Source organism: Chlorocebus sabaeus, chromosome 22 (genome assembly GCF_047675955.1).
Source record: "Chlorocebus sabaeus isolate Y175 chromosome 22, mChlSab1.0.hap1, whole genome shotgun sequence".
In the NCBI taxonomy this organism is placed as follows: Eukaryota; Metazoa; Chordata; class Mammalia; order Primates; family Cercopithecidae; genus Chlorocebus; species Chlorocebus sabaeus.
The window spans coordinates 55623630-55641723 of NC_132925.1; the positions used below are offsets into that span (position 1 = coordinate 55623630).

The 18094-nt window shown below is 38.4% G+C and overlaps 1 protein-coding gene across 5 annotated transcripts in view; it reads left to right on the plus strand.

Moving 5' to 3' along the window:
* The first annotated feature begins 778 nt into the window (after window positions 1-778).
* The window catches only part of RAD18 (RAD18 E3 ubiquitin protein ligase), an 82450-nt gene continuing 65134 nt past the window's right edge, over window positions 779-18094 (plus strand). Inside the window, exons 1-4 of one of the 5 annotated variants that reach the window (XM_038003629.2) lie at window positions 779-925; window positions 5528-5609; window positions 16032-16093; window positions 17622-17692. In XM_038003629.2, the coding sequence (XP_037859557.1) occupies window positions 875-925; window positions 5528-5609; window positions 16032-16093; window positions 17622-17692 (266 nt within the window). In that variant the 5' untranslated portion in view covers window positions 779-874. Of the gene's footprint in view, window positions 926-5527; window positions 5610-14841; window positions 14947-16031; window positions 16094-17621; window positions 17693-18094 lie in introns of those variants that run through there. The other 4 variants (XM_038003628.2, XM_007985101.3, XM_073009902.1 and 1 more) reach the window with 4 other exon arrangements.

Consider the following 18094-nt stretch of genomic DNA (forward strand, 5'->3'; position numbering starts at 1 on the left):
CATGAAAGGGTGTGATAAATCGAGCAAGCGTGGAAACATGCCTGGGAGCTACGTGAATCAGCTAACGAACAAAAAGTTTGACAATGCTTTTTTCATACAGTGTCTGGAATTTACAGATAACACAAGTAGTTTAGGCCAGGTTGATGTTATTATTATTACTTTTTTTTTTTTAAACTCTTAGGGCCGGATGGTGGTGCCAAGGTTGTCTGGCTATTTATCTTACTTTTGTTTCTTTCTGTTTGCTTTCTCTCTTTTCTTCTGTCTTGTGAACCAGGCAAGGTGTGGGGAGGAGGGCAGCAGGAGTAGTAGTGGTCTCCTTCCTTAATATGAATAAAAGCAAGAGCTCCCTTTTAAAGCCCAGATGTCTTATTTGGAATCTGACTCGAAACTCTATCCTCTTTTTCGGGCGCAGCCTTCCTCTTGTGTAAACTGACAATGATAACATCTACCTCCCAGTGTTGTAAAATGGGAGAGAGAAAGTAATGGATATAAAAACTTCAGAGCAGGGACGGATCGTCATTGCGATCAGGGTGGGCGACCCGAAGGGGGTCATGAGCCTAGACCTTGACAGATCTGTCGTGGTCTGGATTTGGTTTGATTCCTGGCTATCTTTTCTTAACATTCAACCGGCTCTAGGTTTTCTAACCCACTCACTTTCTTCAAGGTAAGTGTGGCAGAAAGCCTGGCGCATGCGCAGTACAAGCACTGTAAGCGGCGCCCCGCCCACAAACTACTACAACTTCCGGCAGTCTCCGCGCCCGCCTCAGGCGCGTCGCGGGTTGCTGACGTAATGCAGTAGCGCGGGGAATTTCGAGTGGTATTGGAGCGCCAGAGGCTAGTGGGTGGCGGACCCCTAGCATCTTCGGGAGAGACCATGGACTCCCTGGCCGAGCCTCAGTGGCCTCCGGGCCTGGCAGTCATGAAGGTGAGTGCTTCGGAGACGTTGGGAGCTCCCGGGTGTCTGCGGGGGGAGGTCCCTCCCTTTGAGGAGGATGTCTTCGCCTTAAGGGGAAAGGATGAGGCGCGAGCGTAGCCCTGGGCCAGGGTACCCGGCTCTGCTCTGCCACTAGCCGACCGCGTGGCTCTGGGTCTCAGTTTACTCCTCTGATAAGTGCCAAGGACAAGCCTGGTGAGCTGAGGTTGGCAGTCTTATGGCACCAGATATTCTGCGACCCAATCCCAACAATAACAGGGAGAAGAGCAGTTATTCTAAACAATGACATCGACAGCTGATCTTTACTGAAAGCTTACTTTGTGTCAAGCACTAAACAGTGACACCGGACATGGTTTTGGGTGGAAAGTTTATCAGATAACATGTATGTAATCACGTAGCCGAGCAGGTAGTCTCCTTTACAGGCTCTTTCATTGCTTCTGATTATTCTCAATAAACCTAGTGCTAGTTTGTTGTGACATGCTGCCCCAACTCCTCTCTAACACACCCTCACTCTTCTCTAACAATTGCTCATCTCTCCGTCTTTTAAACAGAGATCAGGACTCAGGCCCAGCGCTGATCTTGCATTGCATCTAATGATTTCACTTAAATAACATTTATTTTTGTGGCCACTTTCGGTTTCAGCAAGGCATACCAGTTTCCATTTACAGTAGCGGTGGGCCCTGGATTTGCTCAAGAGCAGATGCACTTTGCTGTGCTGGCTAAAAATCAGTTGCTTAGTTTCTTCTTGCTCTGTGATTATTTCCGTTTCTGACAGTGGCTAAGATAGCCTTCTTCTCTTCCTCAGTTTTGTAGACTTGGGGATTATAGTATCTGTCCCACTGACTCATAAATTTGACTTTAGAATTAAGTGAAGGCTAAAGTAAGTAGGCCTTGTTCTTCCTGCTGTTATCAGTGACGTCTAGAGTGCTTGCGGACTTGAGATACCTGCATGACGAGAAGCTGACATTGTGAAATGATCCAGGAAAACTGTAGTTTTGACGTTGTGGTGGGCTTGGTACCAGGATGCAGTGGAGAAGAGCACAGATATGAGTTCCAGTGGTCCTGGGTGAAATCTCTCTGCCTCTTAACTGTGTGACCTTCAGTTAGTAACTTAACCTCTCTGAGCCTGAATTTTTTCAACTATAAATTAGAGACAAAAATAAACAGTTCATAGGATTGATTAAATAAATTAGCTGATGTATGTGGGCACAGATTCTGCTGTGTATTCACGTCCTTAATGCAGTGCCTGACACAAAGTGGGTGCTCAAATATTTGTTGCTTGATTGAAAGTATCTGGAATGTAGTAAGCATTCAATGAATGTATTTTATTATTATTAGCACTGTGTTAAGTGCTTCTCTCCCCTTTTAATTTGTTGTCATGAAGCTTGACTTGGATAAGGAAAGTAAAAGAGCTCTGTAACCAGTAAAGCTCCTGCTTTGTAGATTTAAGCATACTTTACATATTCCCACAATTTCAGTGTTCTTTAAAGGTGGGTTCCATGTCTTCTCTGACTTTGGTATCTCACCACAGCACTGAATATAGAGTTTGGCACCATAGAGTGTTCAGTGAGTGTTCAACCAGAGAGTTGATTGAGCCCATATTTTTCGCTCACATTAGAATCATGGAATCTTAAGGTTAGAAAACCAGCCCCTTTCAGTATTTTAACCTCTTGTATAACACATGTGCCAATTTCTCACTTAATTTGCTTGAACTCTTCCAGGAACAAAGAACTATCAGATCCCAGAAGCAGATCTGACTAAAGTTACTTCTTTTATTGAATAGAAGTCTGACTCAGAATGCATGGTTGCTAACTTAGGATCCACAGAAAGACTTTGGAGTCTCAAGTTATTTGTAAAATTTTTGTATGTATATTTTTCGGAGAAGAGAGTCCATAGTTTTCATCCAATTTTCAAAGGAATCTGTAACCCCAAAAACTTAAAGAATATTTTTGTAATTATTACATTTTTCCACCCATTTTCTACTTCTCTCTTTCACTTTCTCTCTCTCTAAAGTAAAGAAATTTTGGGAGATCTGCTGGCCACTCTCTATTTAGGCATCATTTTTTGTTTGGTTGGTTGAAGCACATGTGATATGCATGTTACTGTCTTGGAGTGACATGACCAGAAATTTGAACAGAAATAGCTCATCTGATGTAGTGTCAACTTCCACAAATTGTGCTCTACAGATCTTTCAGAGTCATTCCTCCACCAGAAGAGGATGACATAGATAAGAAAGTGTGATATGATAGACTGGTTCTGGCTTCTGGGCCTGCCTCTGCTCTTAATTTTTGTGTCTGTGACAGCTTACCATCCACAATAATGGAAGATTTTGGCAGGTTTTACTTTAACAAAAATTTACTGTTTTTAGCAGATCATAAATGTAATATGTGTACACAGTAGAAAAAAATTAAAATTCAGAATAAGATAAAGGAGAAAAATAAAACCATCCATGATTCTACCACCCAGAGAACCAGTGTTTAACATTTTACCTTATTTTCCTTTGGTTTTTATGCATTTAAAATTTGGGACCACTGTGGAGTCAACTTCTTGGGTTTGATCCAGCCAACTTAGGAACTCTGTAGGCTTTATTTTTAAAATTGGGGTACTGATGCTGTGGACTTCGTAAGATTGCTCTGAAGATTTTAAACTGCAGAGTTGTTATGTGTTATTGGCATAGATTTATTTTCTGACTTTTATTTCCTATGGTATTAATTATCCTTTGAAAGCATTTTTTTTTTTTTTTTTTTGAGACGGAGTCTCGCTCTGTCGCCCAGGCTGGAGTGCAGTGGCCGGATCTCGGCTCACTGCAAGCTCCGCCTCCCAGGTTTACACGGTTCTCCTGCCTCAGCCTCCCGAGTAGCTGGGACTACAGGCGCCCGCCGCCTCGCCCGGCTAGTTTTTTGTATTTTTTGGTAGAGACGGGGTTTCACCGTGTTAGCCAGGATGGTCTTGATCTCCTGACCTCGTGATCCGCCCTTCTCGGCCTCCCAAAGTGCTGGGATTACAGGCTTGAGCCACCGCGCCCGGCCTTGAAAGCATATTTTTTAATGACTGCATGATATTTCATCATATGGATCATTAGTGACATTAGTCTTTTTTTGTTTAAATTTTTAAAATTCAGGTAATAGGTTCACAGGGTTCAAAATACACATAAAATAAAAAGTAAAAGTCTCTTTCTTACCATGTTCCTGGCCCTGATCATTATTTATGACTTCTTATTTATATTCTCATAATTTATTTATATTTACAATGAAAATAATGCATTCTTTTTTCCTTTTTTTCTTTTTTGAGATAGGGTCTCACTGTCGCCCATACTGGAGTGCATCTCACTGTCGCCCATACTGGAGTGCAGTGACAATCACGGCTCACTGCAGCTTTGAACTCCTGGGCTAAAGCAATCCTTACACCTCAGCCTCCTGAGTAGCTGGGACGACAGGCATGCGCCACTACGCCCAACGAATTTTTAAATTTTTTATAGACGTGGATTTTTGCTATTTTGCCCAGGCTTGTCTCGAACTCCTGGACTCAAGCAATACTCCTCCATTGGCCTCCCAAAGTGCTAGGATTACAGGCAAGAGCCGCCATGCTAGGCCTATTAGAATACATTCTTATTCACCTCTTCCTTTAAAAAAAAAACGATAGCATAGAATATGTACTGTCTGTACCTTATTTCCTTTTTTCACTTATCTTGGCAATCTTTTCATACTGGTATGAAGGAGAGCATCCTCAGTTTCGCTCTGTCATGCAAGCTGGAGTACAGTGGTGTGATGTGGGCTCACTGTAGCCTATGCCTCCTGGACTCAAGTGATCCTCCCGCTGAGAGCTTCCTCCTTTTAAAAAATATCTCTATTGAATGGAATACTATTTTAAACAATTTGAAAGATTTTAAGTTGCAAAAGTAGTCCTTTCCTTTTGGATTGCATGCCAGGTTGGCACACATCTCTCTTTCCAAGTTGTCCACTTTCCCTTCCTCTGCTTTCACTGCCCCAGCTCTTTCCAGGCTTCCTCATTTGGCTCCATTGTGTAGTACCATGCAGAAAGCACTAGACTGCCAGAAGGGAGACAGGAATTTTGGTCTTGACTTGACTAATGCCTACTATTCTGTGCCTGCTCTTAATACCAGTTTCCTCTTTGACTAGACAGTTTCTAGTGTTTGACTTTAACATTCTTTGATTTGATTCTTAACCTGTGTGGTGGCAATGGCCACCTTTCACCCAATAGTGACTATAGGCTAATTATTAGAGTCTGAAGAGGAGGAGTCTTGGAGTAAGAGCTGGAAGTGCATTAGAAGTGGAACAGAAGTACAGTAGCCTTTATGTGAAGGGATGACAATATGGCACAAGAATCAGTGCACCATCATCTTTAGCTGTCTAAAGTGATTTGGGCAACCTGAGACTGAATGTATAAGAGTCATATGAGAGAAGGTTTTCTTTATTTGTCAAGATCTCTTGTGGTTTATCTGGAGTTAGCTTTTGAATTTGTATATTTGACAAAGAATTTGAATTTTTTTTAGGGGATAGAGAAAAAGTTTTGTGACAAGACTTCCAATTTTGATGTCTTTCTGATACGTATATATGCATATTTGCATTACAGACAATAGATGATTTGCTGCGGTGTGGAATTTGCTTCGAGTATTTCAACATTGCAATGATAATACCTCAGTGTTCACATAACTGTAAGTATGTTTTGTTCCTGTGAGTTAGTAAATTGTGATTTTTACATGAGGTAGTGTTAATTTAACACCAAAGATACGTGCACATATTTATGTTTCACCTTTAGCTCTTCTATCTTGTAGTTTTTCAGAAGGTCTTTTTCACTGCCTTCCTCTTGAATATTGAAGGTTTTTACAAGGCTTCTGTATTTTCTACCTCGTTCCTCTTTGATATTTTTATGCCTTTTATAGCATTTATGGCAGTAAAATTTTTGGTCACAATAAGTGGTTCTTTATTTGCCAAAGTGCTTTTTGATATTAAGTTTCAGAATTTTTGTTTTTAACAGGGTAACAGATAGGTGGTTCCATCAAGTAGTACTTGATATAGAATTTCAAAGTTTAAAAATTCTGTAGCAATATTTCCCCAGTGGGAGAATTCTATCACTGGCTTTATTACAGATAGTTTTATAACTTAACTGCTATGTGATGCTGGAAAGACTCATGTTGGAATTTGTTTGTACTTCTTTTTATGAGTCTAGTATATAAGCATTTAAAAATATTGTACCTTGAGATATTTAGTGCATAGGGGTTACCCTGTCATTGTTGAGGAGCTAGACACACAGTTTATGGGTTATTTAGGATATTTAGGTTCATGATCTTTCTTGTCCTCTATTTTTGATTTATCTTGGAAAGTTAAAAAACAGTCAACTTAGGCCTAAGAAATTGGTTTTAGTTGGTAGTAGCTTTGGTGAAAAAGTTTCTGTAGAGAAGACATTATAAGAGGATAACAGTGATGGAAACACGGGCTTTAGAGACATCCTTGGGCTTGACTCTTGAAAATCTGGTGAGTAATTACTACTTCAGAAAATGTTTGTGAGAATTAAATGTGCAGAACTCACTGTCTGGCACATTATGAGTCCTTAATAATGTTAGTTTTCTTCCAGACAAGATTCGCATTAAAAACCAAGTTAAGTTTTGGAGATTGTTTTAAAATATATTTTAGCATCATCTTTATTTGGGTATAATTTATATATAATAAAATACATCCATTTTAAGTGCGCATTAAAGTATAAAAGTGTTAATGAATTTTGACAAATGTGTATGCTGTGTAACTACTGCAATTAAGATACTGAACATTTTTATTATCTGATAAATTTCTCTGCGTCTCAGTCAGTATGACCTCAGCTAGCCATCTGTAGTCTATTTCTGGACTTTTTTGTTCCATTGATCTTAGAAACTTTTTCACCAAAGCTACTGCCCACTAAAACTATTTTTTTAGACCTAAGTTTACTGTTTTTTAGCTTTCCAAGATAAATCAACTTGAAAATAGAGGACAAGAAAGAGCATGAACCTAAATAATCTGTAACCTGTTTGTCTAGCTCCTGAACAATGATAGGATAACCCCTATTGCAGTAAATACCTCAAGGTACAATATTTTTAAATGCTTATATGCTAGACTCATGTATGTCTGTCCTTGTGTCAGTACCACACTATCTTGATTACTGTGGCTTTGTAGTAAGTCTTAAAGCCAGGCGTTGTAAGTCCTCCAACTTTTTTTTCTTTGGTTCTTTTAGGATCTTTGCATTTTAAATGCATTTCCATATATAACTTAAAATCAGGTTGTCAGTTTCTACCAAAAGGCTGCTGGGATGTTCACTAGAATTGTATTGAATCTAGAGATCAATTTGGGAGAACTGACATCTTAACAATGTTGAGTCTTCAATGTGTGAATATGATACATTTCTCTATCTTTATTTCTCTCAACAGTGTTGTTTGATTTTCATTGCACAGACCTTGCACAAAGAAATATAACTTATATTGACCTTTCATCTTCTGACTGCACTAAATTCACTTAATTCCAGCATATTTTTTGTTAATTCCTTAGAAATTTTTGCATACACAATTTGCAAAGACAGTTTTACTTCTTCCTTTCTGATCTATACGCCTTTGTATTTCTTTTTGTTACGCAGGCTAGTACCTCAAGTACAGTGTTGGAAGTGGTGTGGGTGGACATCCTGTCCTTACTCTTAATTTTATGGGGAAAGCATTCAGTCTTTTACCATTAAGTATGATGTTAGCTATAAGTTTTTTTATATTCTTGATATGTTTTCATAAACTTACCAAGTTGAGGCACTTCTCTACTCCTGGTTAGGTGAGATAATTCTTTTTTTTTTTTTAATCATGAATGGGTGTTGAATTTTGTGAAGTATTTTCTGCATCTATGGAGATGCTCATATGATATTCTTCCTTTAGTTTGTAACATAGCTAATAACATTATTTTTGTTTGTTTGTTTTTGTTTTGTTTTGTTTTGTTTGGGAGACAGGGCCTCACTCCCTCACAGTGGCTTTGTTACAGACTGGCGTTGTACTGTATTCCCCACTTATCTGTGGTTTCAGTTACCTGTGGTCAACTGCACTCTGAAAATACTAAATAGGAAATTCTGAAAATAAGTAATTCATAAGTTTTAAATTGCACGATGTTCTAAGTAAAGCACTGATGAAATCTTGTGCCATCTTGCGCATGATGGGAATCATCCCTTTGTCAAGTATATTGATGTTACATATGCCATCCACTGTTAATTGCTTAGTGACCATCCCAGTTATCAGATTGATTGTTGCAATATGGTAGTAATTGTAACTGTGTTGCAGAACACAGTAATTGTGTTCAAGTAGCCCTTATTTTACTTAATAGTAGCCCCAAAGCACACAAGTAGTGATGCTGGCAATTCAATATGACAAAGAGAAATCATAAAATGCTTCCTTTAAGTGAAAGATGAAAGTTCTTAACAAGGAAAGGAAAGAAAATTGTATGTTGCTAAGATCTACAGTACAATCTACAGTACCCCACAAGATATTTTGAGAGAAAGACCACATTTACATAACTTTCGTTATAGTATATTGTTTTAATTCTATGTTATTATTGTTCCTAATCTCTTACTGTGTCTTATTAATAAATTAAACTTTATCATAGGTAAGTATGTATAGGAAAAAACGTAGTATAAATAGGATTTAGTACTATCTGTGGTTTTAGGCATCCACTGTGGTTTATGGAATGTCTCTCCTGTGGATAAGTGGGTACTACCATATAGAGAAAGACCTTTACTAGTCTGCCTGACTGCAGATTCTAGGGGCCTCTTAAGCCTTTTCTGTGGATGTGTCTTCCCTGAACTTGTGATTATAAATTCCCAAGTAGAGAGCTTTGATCAGTTTTTTCATTAGCTGGTATTTTTCTCTCTCGTGTGTCTGTTCATGGTATTGCAGGTTCTCCAGAGTTGATGTAAGCCATTGACCTCTTTTTTGTTTTCAGCTGCCCTCAAGCATCTGAAGTATGCTGATCCAAAGCACCCCAAGTTGAGTGAGACAGAAACCGTTCCCTTAGGCAGTCCTTTGAAAAGGTCAAATGTTGGTCACACCCTCCACTATTCTCTCCCTGCCTCCCCTCCCGAGATAAACCGCAGAGCTATATCAGCCTCTGTCTGCTGTACTATGGGTCCTCTGGATCAGTAGCAAGCTACCCAGCTCTTTTTTGTTCTTAGCAGACTCATTCACCTAGAACATGCTGGGTTCATGCTTAGTGAGGCGAGACAGAAGCCAGTCCTATGGGCATCTCTTGGAAAAGCTAGAACATTGGACCATGTTTCCCTTCTTTCTCACCCCAGGCAGAAAGTTGGGGGTTTCTCTTCCTTGCTGAGCTGGGGGAGGCACAGTGGCCAGTGAGTGTGGTACTAGTCCAGACCTTTGCTTTTGTCCTCAGTGGCCCTCAACCAGGTTCCCTTTTCTGTCAGTGTGTAGATTCAGGCAGTTCAGAAACCAGTTTCTCAAGTAGCCCCCACAATGTAAGTGCTTGTCTTCTGTTTGCCTCCCTAGGGATATATGTTCTTTGCTCGCTTCTTCATGACTTACAGCTGTCACTTATGCCATTCTTTAAGAGGAAGTCAGTGGAGGGACGTTTCAGTAATGATTTTTTTATTTTATGAGCACTTTTTTTTCACTTGTGAAGTCTCAATATTCAGTAGGCCTTTTCTGCTAAACACCAGTTGTCACAAGTCCCATCATGTCTAAAATTGGCTCTGGGTCTGTAGTGTTTTAATGATACAAAGCCCCCAGGGCTTTAGTAGAAGCCAGGTCTGTCATGTTCTGATATCATCTTGGATTGACTAGAATTGGTGATCTAGAATCCTAGGTATTTATTGCTGCTTCTTAGATTTTTCATGATTTACCATTTTTAAATCATCTTATTTTGTTTTGTTCTGTTTAGGTTTTTGGATATGAGTAATAAACACTACATTTGTAGTTCTGCAGGTACAAAGGTGTGAGTGGGTTGCCTTGGCAGAATGCAGGTCAATTAAATTGATCTAAATTTGTGCTATTAAAGAGTATTTTGGGGGCAAGAGGGGGCAGACTTACTCCAACCCATAAAACACCATTAAGTGAGAAATGGTCTTGCTGATAGACTGATATGCTCAACTGCCAATTTTCTTTGCACTTGTATGATTTTTCTCACTTGATAATGGAAGATGATCAAAATATTTGCTCCTAGATGAAATAATTGGCTTGTGGACACTGATAAATTACCACTATTTAAAGCTTGGCCAGCAATCTTTTTTTTTTTTCCCTTTTGTGGATTTTGACTCAAAAAATTAATCAAAGATTGTGTAGAAGTAAAAAGCAATTTTATTTCATTTGTTTAAAAAAACTGAAATATGAAATGTTCCACTTACGAAACCTTTGCTAATTCAAGAGACAATGTAAGATTCTGTTAGGCATATAATAAACGTTTTTGTCTTTTTTTATATTCTCATGAAACAGCACTGTGAAACAAGACAGAGAAGAAGAGAAATAGTTACACATACAAAAGGGACATACAATTATGCAGAGCTGCACTTCTAGAAATTCTGAAATGCTAGTCTTTAGTTGGAGGGATGTTATTCTCTTATCAACTAAGTGTCCCTTCACATTAGAACTGGAGGCAGATGCCAACCTTCTCAGCTTTCTTGGATCTCCTGTTCTTTTCACACTGGGAACTGGAGTTTTTGCTTTTAATTGGACACTTTAGATGTTTCTTTCTAAAAAGTTCCTTTTTTCATAAAGTCCTTAAGATTTCATATGACAAGGATTGGTTTAAGTTTTAGAAATTTCCTTTTTACTGTTGAGATGCTAGGCTCTTTTGATGTTTGAAAGCCAACAGATTGCTGTATCTTGCTTGGGATTAGAGATGGCCCCTCTCCCAAGGCTTGGTTGTTTCTGTGAAACTACTGTTTAATTCATTGTTGTTATTATACTGTCTCCCACTCTACCCACACATCTTTTTTGGACTCTCTTGGATGGAAAGACAAACTTCATAGGTGATTTAAATGAAGCCCTCTGGGAATACATGAATTCAAAACTCTTCAGCTGTTCTCCCTTGAATGGAAGGGTTGTCATAGTTGCCCACTAGAAAATAAGTTATGCTGGTCTGCAGCTTACCAGTACATATTTGGTAGTAGTCTAGTAGACTGAAATTAAGCCTAGGGCTTGATCTACTCAGGACTCCATATCTGATTCTCTGCATTTCAAAAGAAAAGGAAAGGAAAGGAAACATATACAAGATTATGCAGAAGAGAAAGCAGCAGCCTTATTATAAAAATTAATTTAAAAGGCACATGTGACCTTATTAATTAAATATTATTTAATTGATATAAGTATACATAATATATAATATATACTTATTACTATATAGGTACAATAGTAACATGTATATATAATATATATACACAATATGTTGTATAAGTATAATATAACTATACATAGTACATATTTATATACATATATATTATTTATAGTGTAAACGTACAGTATATATTTATTATAAACAAATATTTATAGATATAGTCAGTCCCTGACTTAACGATGATTTGACTTAGGATTTTTCAACTTTACGATGGTGTGAAAGTGATACACATTCAATAGAAACCATACTTTGAATTTTGAATTTTAATATTTTCCCAGGTTAGAGATAGGTATATTAAATACATTTTGGCTTATGATATTTTCAATTTATGATGGGTTTATTGGGATGTAATCCCATGTTAAGTCAAGGAGCATCTGTAATTTTAAGTAAACATATTAAGAGTATGGATTGTATATTAAAAATATATATTAAAAATATATTTTTAAAAAGTATATTAAAAAGTATATTAAAAAATATATTAAGAGTATGGACTGTGGTGCTTGCCTTTGCCACGTATTAGTTCTGTTATCTTTGGCAAGTTGGCTGAGCCCTGTGCTTCATTTTTCTTCTTGTCAAATATGACTAATATTGGTACCAACCTCAGGGTTGCTGTAAGGATCAAACTAGTTAATACATGTAAAGTGCTTAGAACAGAGCACATACTAAGTGCAGTGTTTGTTTGAACCACATGAAATTGCAATATTTGTCCATTTTTGACTTAACCAAAAATGTCAGTTTCATATAATTCAACTTAATAGTAACAACTTATTAATTTTAAAAAAATTGTTGTTGTTGAATCAATATCACATATTAAGGATGTGATTTACTGACCAAAATCCATTGAATCACTGTGACTGGGGGTAGAGTCTGGGAAACTAAGTTGAAACCAACATGAATCTCCCTAGGTGACTGAGCTGAGCAGCCAGGTTTTAGGATTTCTTGACTTACAGTATTGCTCAGGAGACTCTTTTAGTATAAAGAGAATAGCATTGGTAATTAAGAGAATGAGTCTGGTCAGGAATTTTTGCCTCAGGATGATTCATACCTTGAGTCTCATCCATATCTGATTTAGGTGATATTTAGATGAGACTTTAGATTTTAAACTTTAGAGTTGGTACTGGAATAAGTTGAGACTTTGGGGGCTGTTGAGATGGTATGGATGTATTTTGCATTTGAGAAGAACATGAATTTGGGAGGTTAAAGGTAGAATGCTATGGAGTGAATTTTATCCCCCCTAAAGTCCTATGTCGAAGCCCCAACCCCAATGTGTTGGTGTTTGAAGATGAGGCCTTGGGGAGATAATTAGGTTTAAATTAGGTCATGAAAGTGGAGCTCTAGTGATGGGATTAGTGTCCGTATGAGAAGAGATACCAGAGTTTATGGACTCTCCCCACCCCCTTGTGGGAGGACGCAGTGAGAAGGTGGTTGTCTGTAGACCAGAAAGACAGCCTGCAGCATAAACTGACCATATTGGCACCTTGATCTTGGACTTTTAGCCTCCAGAACCATGAGAAAACAATTTCTGTTGTTTAAGCTACCCAGTCTGTGGTATTTTGTTATGGCAGCTCGAGCTAAGAAATTCTTTCCTCTAGTCTTTTGTACCATTGCTGTCATTCATTTCACTTATGCATAAGCATTCATAGCATGCATTTTTATATATGTATACATAATAAGCATCCATAATTGAATACTTTGTTATTATTTTTGTACAAACTGTTATCTGTTAAATTAACAAGAAAAAGTTTTTATTACAGTTTCACATATTCCTTCTCCAGTACTCTTCCTTTCTTTATGTAGATTGGAGTTTCTGACCTAAATTATTTTCCTCCTCTCTGAAGAATTTCTTTTAGCATTTCTTGCAAGGGAAGTCTACTGAAAAGATTGCTTCAATTTGTATTTGTCTGAGAAAGTCCTTATTTCTTTTTGACTTTTGAGGGATAATTTCTCAGGATATAGTTTTAGGTTGGTGATGTTTTTTCTCTCAACACTAAATATTTCACTGCACTCTCTGTGTGGTTTGTGAGAAGTCAAGTGTCATTCTTTGCTCCTCTGTAGGTAAGTCCCCCACTATAGCTTCTTTCAAGATTTCTTCTTTATCTTTGATTCTATGTAGTTTCAATTTGATTGGCTGAGGTGGCTATTTGTTTTGTTTTTGCGTTTATCCTGCTTAGTGTTCTCCGATCTTCCAGGATGAGTAGTTTAGTGTTTAACGTTAATTTGGAGAAATTATTAGCCATTACTATTTCTTCTGTTCCTTTCATTCTTCTCTTTCTGGTATTCCCATTATGTGTATGTTACATCTTTTGTAGTCGTTCTACAGTTCTTGGATATTCTATTCCATTTTTCCTGTCTTTTCTTTTCTCTTTGCTTTTCAGTTTTGGAGGTTTCCATTGACATGTCCTAAAGCGCAGAGATTCTTTCCTCAGCTGTGTTCAATGTATTAATGAATCTATCAAAGGCATTCTGTTATAGTGGTTCTTTTGATCACTAGCATTTCCTTTTGATTCTTCCTTAGAATTTCCACCTCTCTGCTTATGTTACCGATCTGTTCTTGATGTTGTCTACTTTTTCCATTAGAGCCCTTAGCATATAATTTTAAAAAATTGCTGGTCCGATAATTTAAACATTTCTGGCATATCTGACTTTGGTTATGATGCTTGCTCAGTTTCTTCAAACTGTGTGTTTTTCCTTGTGATTTTTTTCTTAATAACTGGAAATGATGTACTGGGTAAAAGGAACTGCAGTAAATAGGCCTTTAGGTATGGGCAGAGGGGACACATTCTGTAGTCCTATGATTAGGCCTTTTAGCGAACTTTGCCCTGGACTGTGAATGTCACTAGTGCTCCTCAGTTTTCCCCTCCTTAGATGGGACAGGATAGAGGGCTGTCTATCTGCAGTCTAGAGGGCTGCAGTTGTGTATTTCCTTTTTCCAAAGTCAGCTAGGCTCTGATAAAACTCCAGTAGATTAGGCCCTGGTAAAATAGTTTCTCCTGAGGGGGGGCTTTGTTAAGAACAGACTACTCTGGGCCAGTGCAGTGGCTCACACCTGTAATCCCAGCCCTTTGGGAGACTGAGGTGGGCGATCACCTGAGGTCACGAGTTTGAGACCAGCCTGGCCAATATGGCAAAACCCCATCTCTACTAAAAATACAAAAATTAGCTGGGTGTGGTGGCACACACCTGTAATCCCAGCTACTTGGGAGGCTGAGGCAGGAGAATCACTTGAACCCAGGAGGTGGAGGTTGCACTGAGCCGAGATTGTGCCACTGTACTCCAGCCTGGGTGACAGAATTAGACTCCGTCTCGAAGGGAAAAAAAAAAACAAAACCAAAAAAAAACAGACTACTCTGACTCATTTAGAAATGGTTACTTTTACCCTCCTACTCCTGGAATGACTAGGGGGTTTTTCTCCAATATTCACTGTGAGAACTTAGAAGAACTCCTGGAACTAAAACTCACAGAAGTATGAGGACATCCTCCCCACCTCTGCAATGACAGGGTTCCCTGGAATTTTTAACGCTCAGACTTGCCCACACTGAGCCGCCAGCAATTTGTCAATTACAGCTCAGGTTCTCCCACTCCAGCACTGGTTCCAGCACAGGTTTCTTCTCTGGTTCCCATCGAGGTTTCTGTTTGTGGGTTTCTGTTCCAGTAAGTTGTGATTCTCTGTATTACCTCTGTCTCTCCCCAGTTCGGCGGGCAGCAGTTTGCCCTGTGACCCTGCTTTTCTCCTGGATCTAATAAAAGTTGTTGGTTTTTCAGTTTGTTCAGCTTTTTACTTGTTGTTAGGACAGTGTGGTGACTTCTAAGCCCCTTACATGCCGAGTCGGTCCCCTGTATTCATCTTTGCTTCCTAAAAGAACTCAACCTGTTGTCTGTTTTATCCTTTTTATAATGTATTTCTTTGTTTTTCCTCGTGGGGTGCTCTTACTTAGGCTGGCAAGACTTGCTTATTTCCTGGATATCCGTACCATTGAAATTATATTGTCTCCTCCTCAACTAAACAGAATCCAGCTGAATTTGGGCTACTAGTAAATTAGCTTAGGTAATTAGTAAGGTACCATTCTGTTAGTCACATCTGCTTTTTCTTTGATCTGGAGAATATTTTACACTGCCTTGAGTGTTGTGAATTTAGTTTGTGCCCATTTCCTGCTTAAATTGTTAGGCTATATTATGCTGAATTATGCTGTAATTGCTTCACTATTTAATTAGCTCCTTGAGGTCAAGAACCTTCCTTTATATATATTGTTCTTAGTGCCTGCCACAAAAGTACTTGTTAAATGTGGGACAGAGGATATTATTTACAGAATTAAGATATAGACGTCCCTAATTTGATAACCTGGGTATATATTTTTTCTTAATATGTTTATATATATTATTTCAGAATTTATATTTTCAAATGATAAGCAGTAGAGATACCTGGCAAGTTTATACAGTACCCAGCTCAAGTCTTGCACGTGTGTTTCCTGTATTTTGCAGATGGAGGACACAGAGTGATGTATGTTGCTTGTGTAGTTGTGGTATCCTAAGGACTTACAATATTTGTGTTTTCCTTTCCTTAAAATGCTGTTTAATCACATGTGTAAGTGTGCATAGAGTAGAGGTACTAGAAATTTAAGCTTATGATGATATACCTTAGATGATGGAAATAGTCTAGGGCTTAAGATTTTGTTAGAAGTCATATTCCTGTATTAGTATAACCTCGTCAACATTATGTTGCACTTTGTGTTTTGCAGACTGCTCTCTCTGTATAAGAAAATTTCTGTCCTATAAAACTCAGTGTCCAACTTGTTGTGTGGTGAGTTTTTGTTTCTTTTTTGAAAACTTACTGACTACTGCAAATATTTTTGCTTTGTGTATGTATAAAAGCCTGTGTATATGTAGGGTGATGTGTAGTTACTGAATTAAGCTATCTGAAAGACACTTTCGGAAAGGAGCATGTAAGAAGAGCTGGGCTTTGTTCAGTTTTTTGTTAAGATTTCTGAAAACCTAAATGTATTTTAGGAAGTAAAAACTAATTTTAAGTTCAGGATGTAGCACTCTTTCTTATGACCCATGTTTTTATGGCTTCTAATTTTTAATAATTTCTCACTTTGGTAGAAACTCTGATGGTAGGATTATTCATTTGCAAAGAACTGGTCTAAGTATTTGTGCAGAAAAATATGCATAGCCGTTGGACTTAATCCAGCCTACCTGTTCCCTTAGGTCTTTCCCCTACCAGAGCTTCAGGGAAAACGCTAGGAAGTTTGTTGTTATTGTTTCTGAAACTTTTCAGGTAGTGGGAACAGGTGGAAAAGCAGACTAAAAGGGTAATTAAACATAAGTGGGAATAAAGAAAGAAGAGACAGGTGAGGTCTGACAGAGCGACGCTAGGACTAGGTAAGGAGTTTAGTTAGTTTTGCCTCTCTGGTAGGTATGTGGTGTCAGGGTGTCACTGAACCTTGCAAAACTATTTCTCTGCCGGGCGCGGTGGCTCAAGCCTGTAATTCCAGCACTTTGGGAGGCCGAGACGGGCGGATCACGAGGTCAGGAGATCGAGACCATCCTGGCTAACACGGTGAAACCCCGTCTCTACTAAAAAGTACAAAAAACTAGCCGGGCGAGGTGGCGGGCGCCTGTAGTCCCAGCTACTCCGGAGGCTGAGGCAGGAGAATGGCGTAAACCCGGGAGGAGGAGCTTGCGATGAGCAGAGATCCGGCCACTGCACTCCAGCCTGGGTGACAGAGCCAGACTCCGTCTCAAAAAAAAAAAAAACAAAAACTATTTCTCTATGTAAGAAATTTTGTGATTTGGCTCTCAAGTCTAAGATGTTTACAATGTTACACTGCTTTTGTCAAGATGGTCTCATCACTGAAATAAACTGTGTACCATTCATACCAAATAAGTACTGGGTTTATAACTTTTCTCTTGCATTCCTGAAAACCATTCTTATTTTAAAATTCTCCTTGAACACTTAATGCCTCTCCCAATGTTAGTACTTAAAAGAACATTTCTCTTCTCTTTTTCCAGAGAAATTTTTGAGAAAGCTGAGTGCTGGCATTTTGAAGAAAGATTCTTGCTTATATTAGGTTTGATTGTAGTCAGTACAGAATATATATGATTATAAGAGAAGCTTTGGAGAGCTTTTATCAGACTTCCAGTCAACAGATACTGATTCACTGTTTTAAAATTTCATATTAGCATGAGATAAATGAACTTTATTTTGAGGCCGCCTTAGAAGACTTAGTGGGGTGGCGAACCTCAGGAGGATGGGTCAGACATTTTCAAAAACAAGATTATGACAAGTTGATTATTGTTTTTGACCTTTTTCCGTCTGTTTTTTCTAGACTGTCACAGAGCCGGATCTGAAAAATAACCGCATATTAGATGAACTGGTAAAAAGCTTGAATTTTGCACGGTATGATTTAATTTTGTGACTAACCTCTAACTACTTTTGCCTTTTGTATGTGTTCTCTCTTTACTTTCTGCACCTTTGGATTAGGGAATAAAGGGTTGCATATTTTATAGTCAAAGAAGGGAAGTAACAGTAGTCATTATTCACGCGTGGAAAATTTATTAGAGTAAGATTTTCTTCCTTTACTTAACAGAAATTCTCCTGTAGTATAGAAAAATTAAGAGTTAAAATGCAGATTTGAGGGCTTCCTTACTTTTGGGTGCTCTAAAGATACTCCTTTTCCTGCCCAAGCCCTAGAATCAGCCATTTCTCCAAGGAGCTCCTCCTATTGGAGAATAGCATTGAGAGACCAGGATCTGGTGCTGGGTATGCTTGTTGCTACTGGGGTGTCATTGCTTCTAGGCC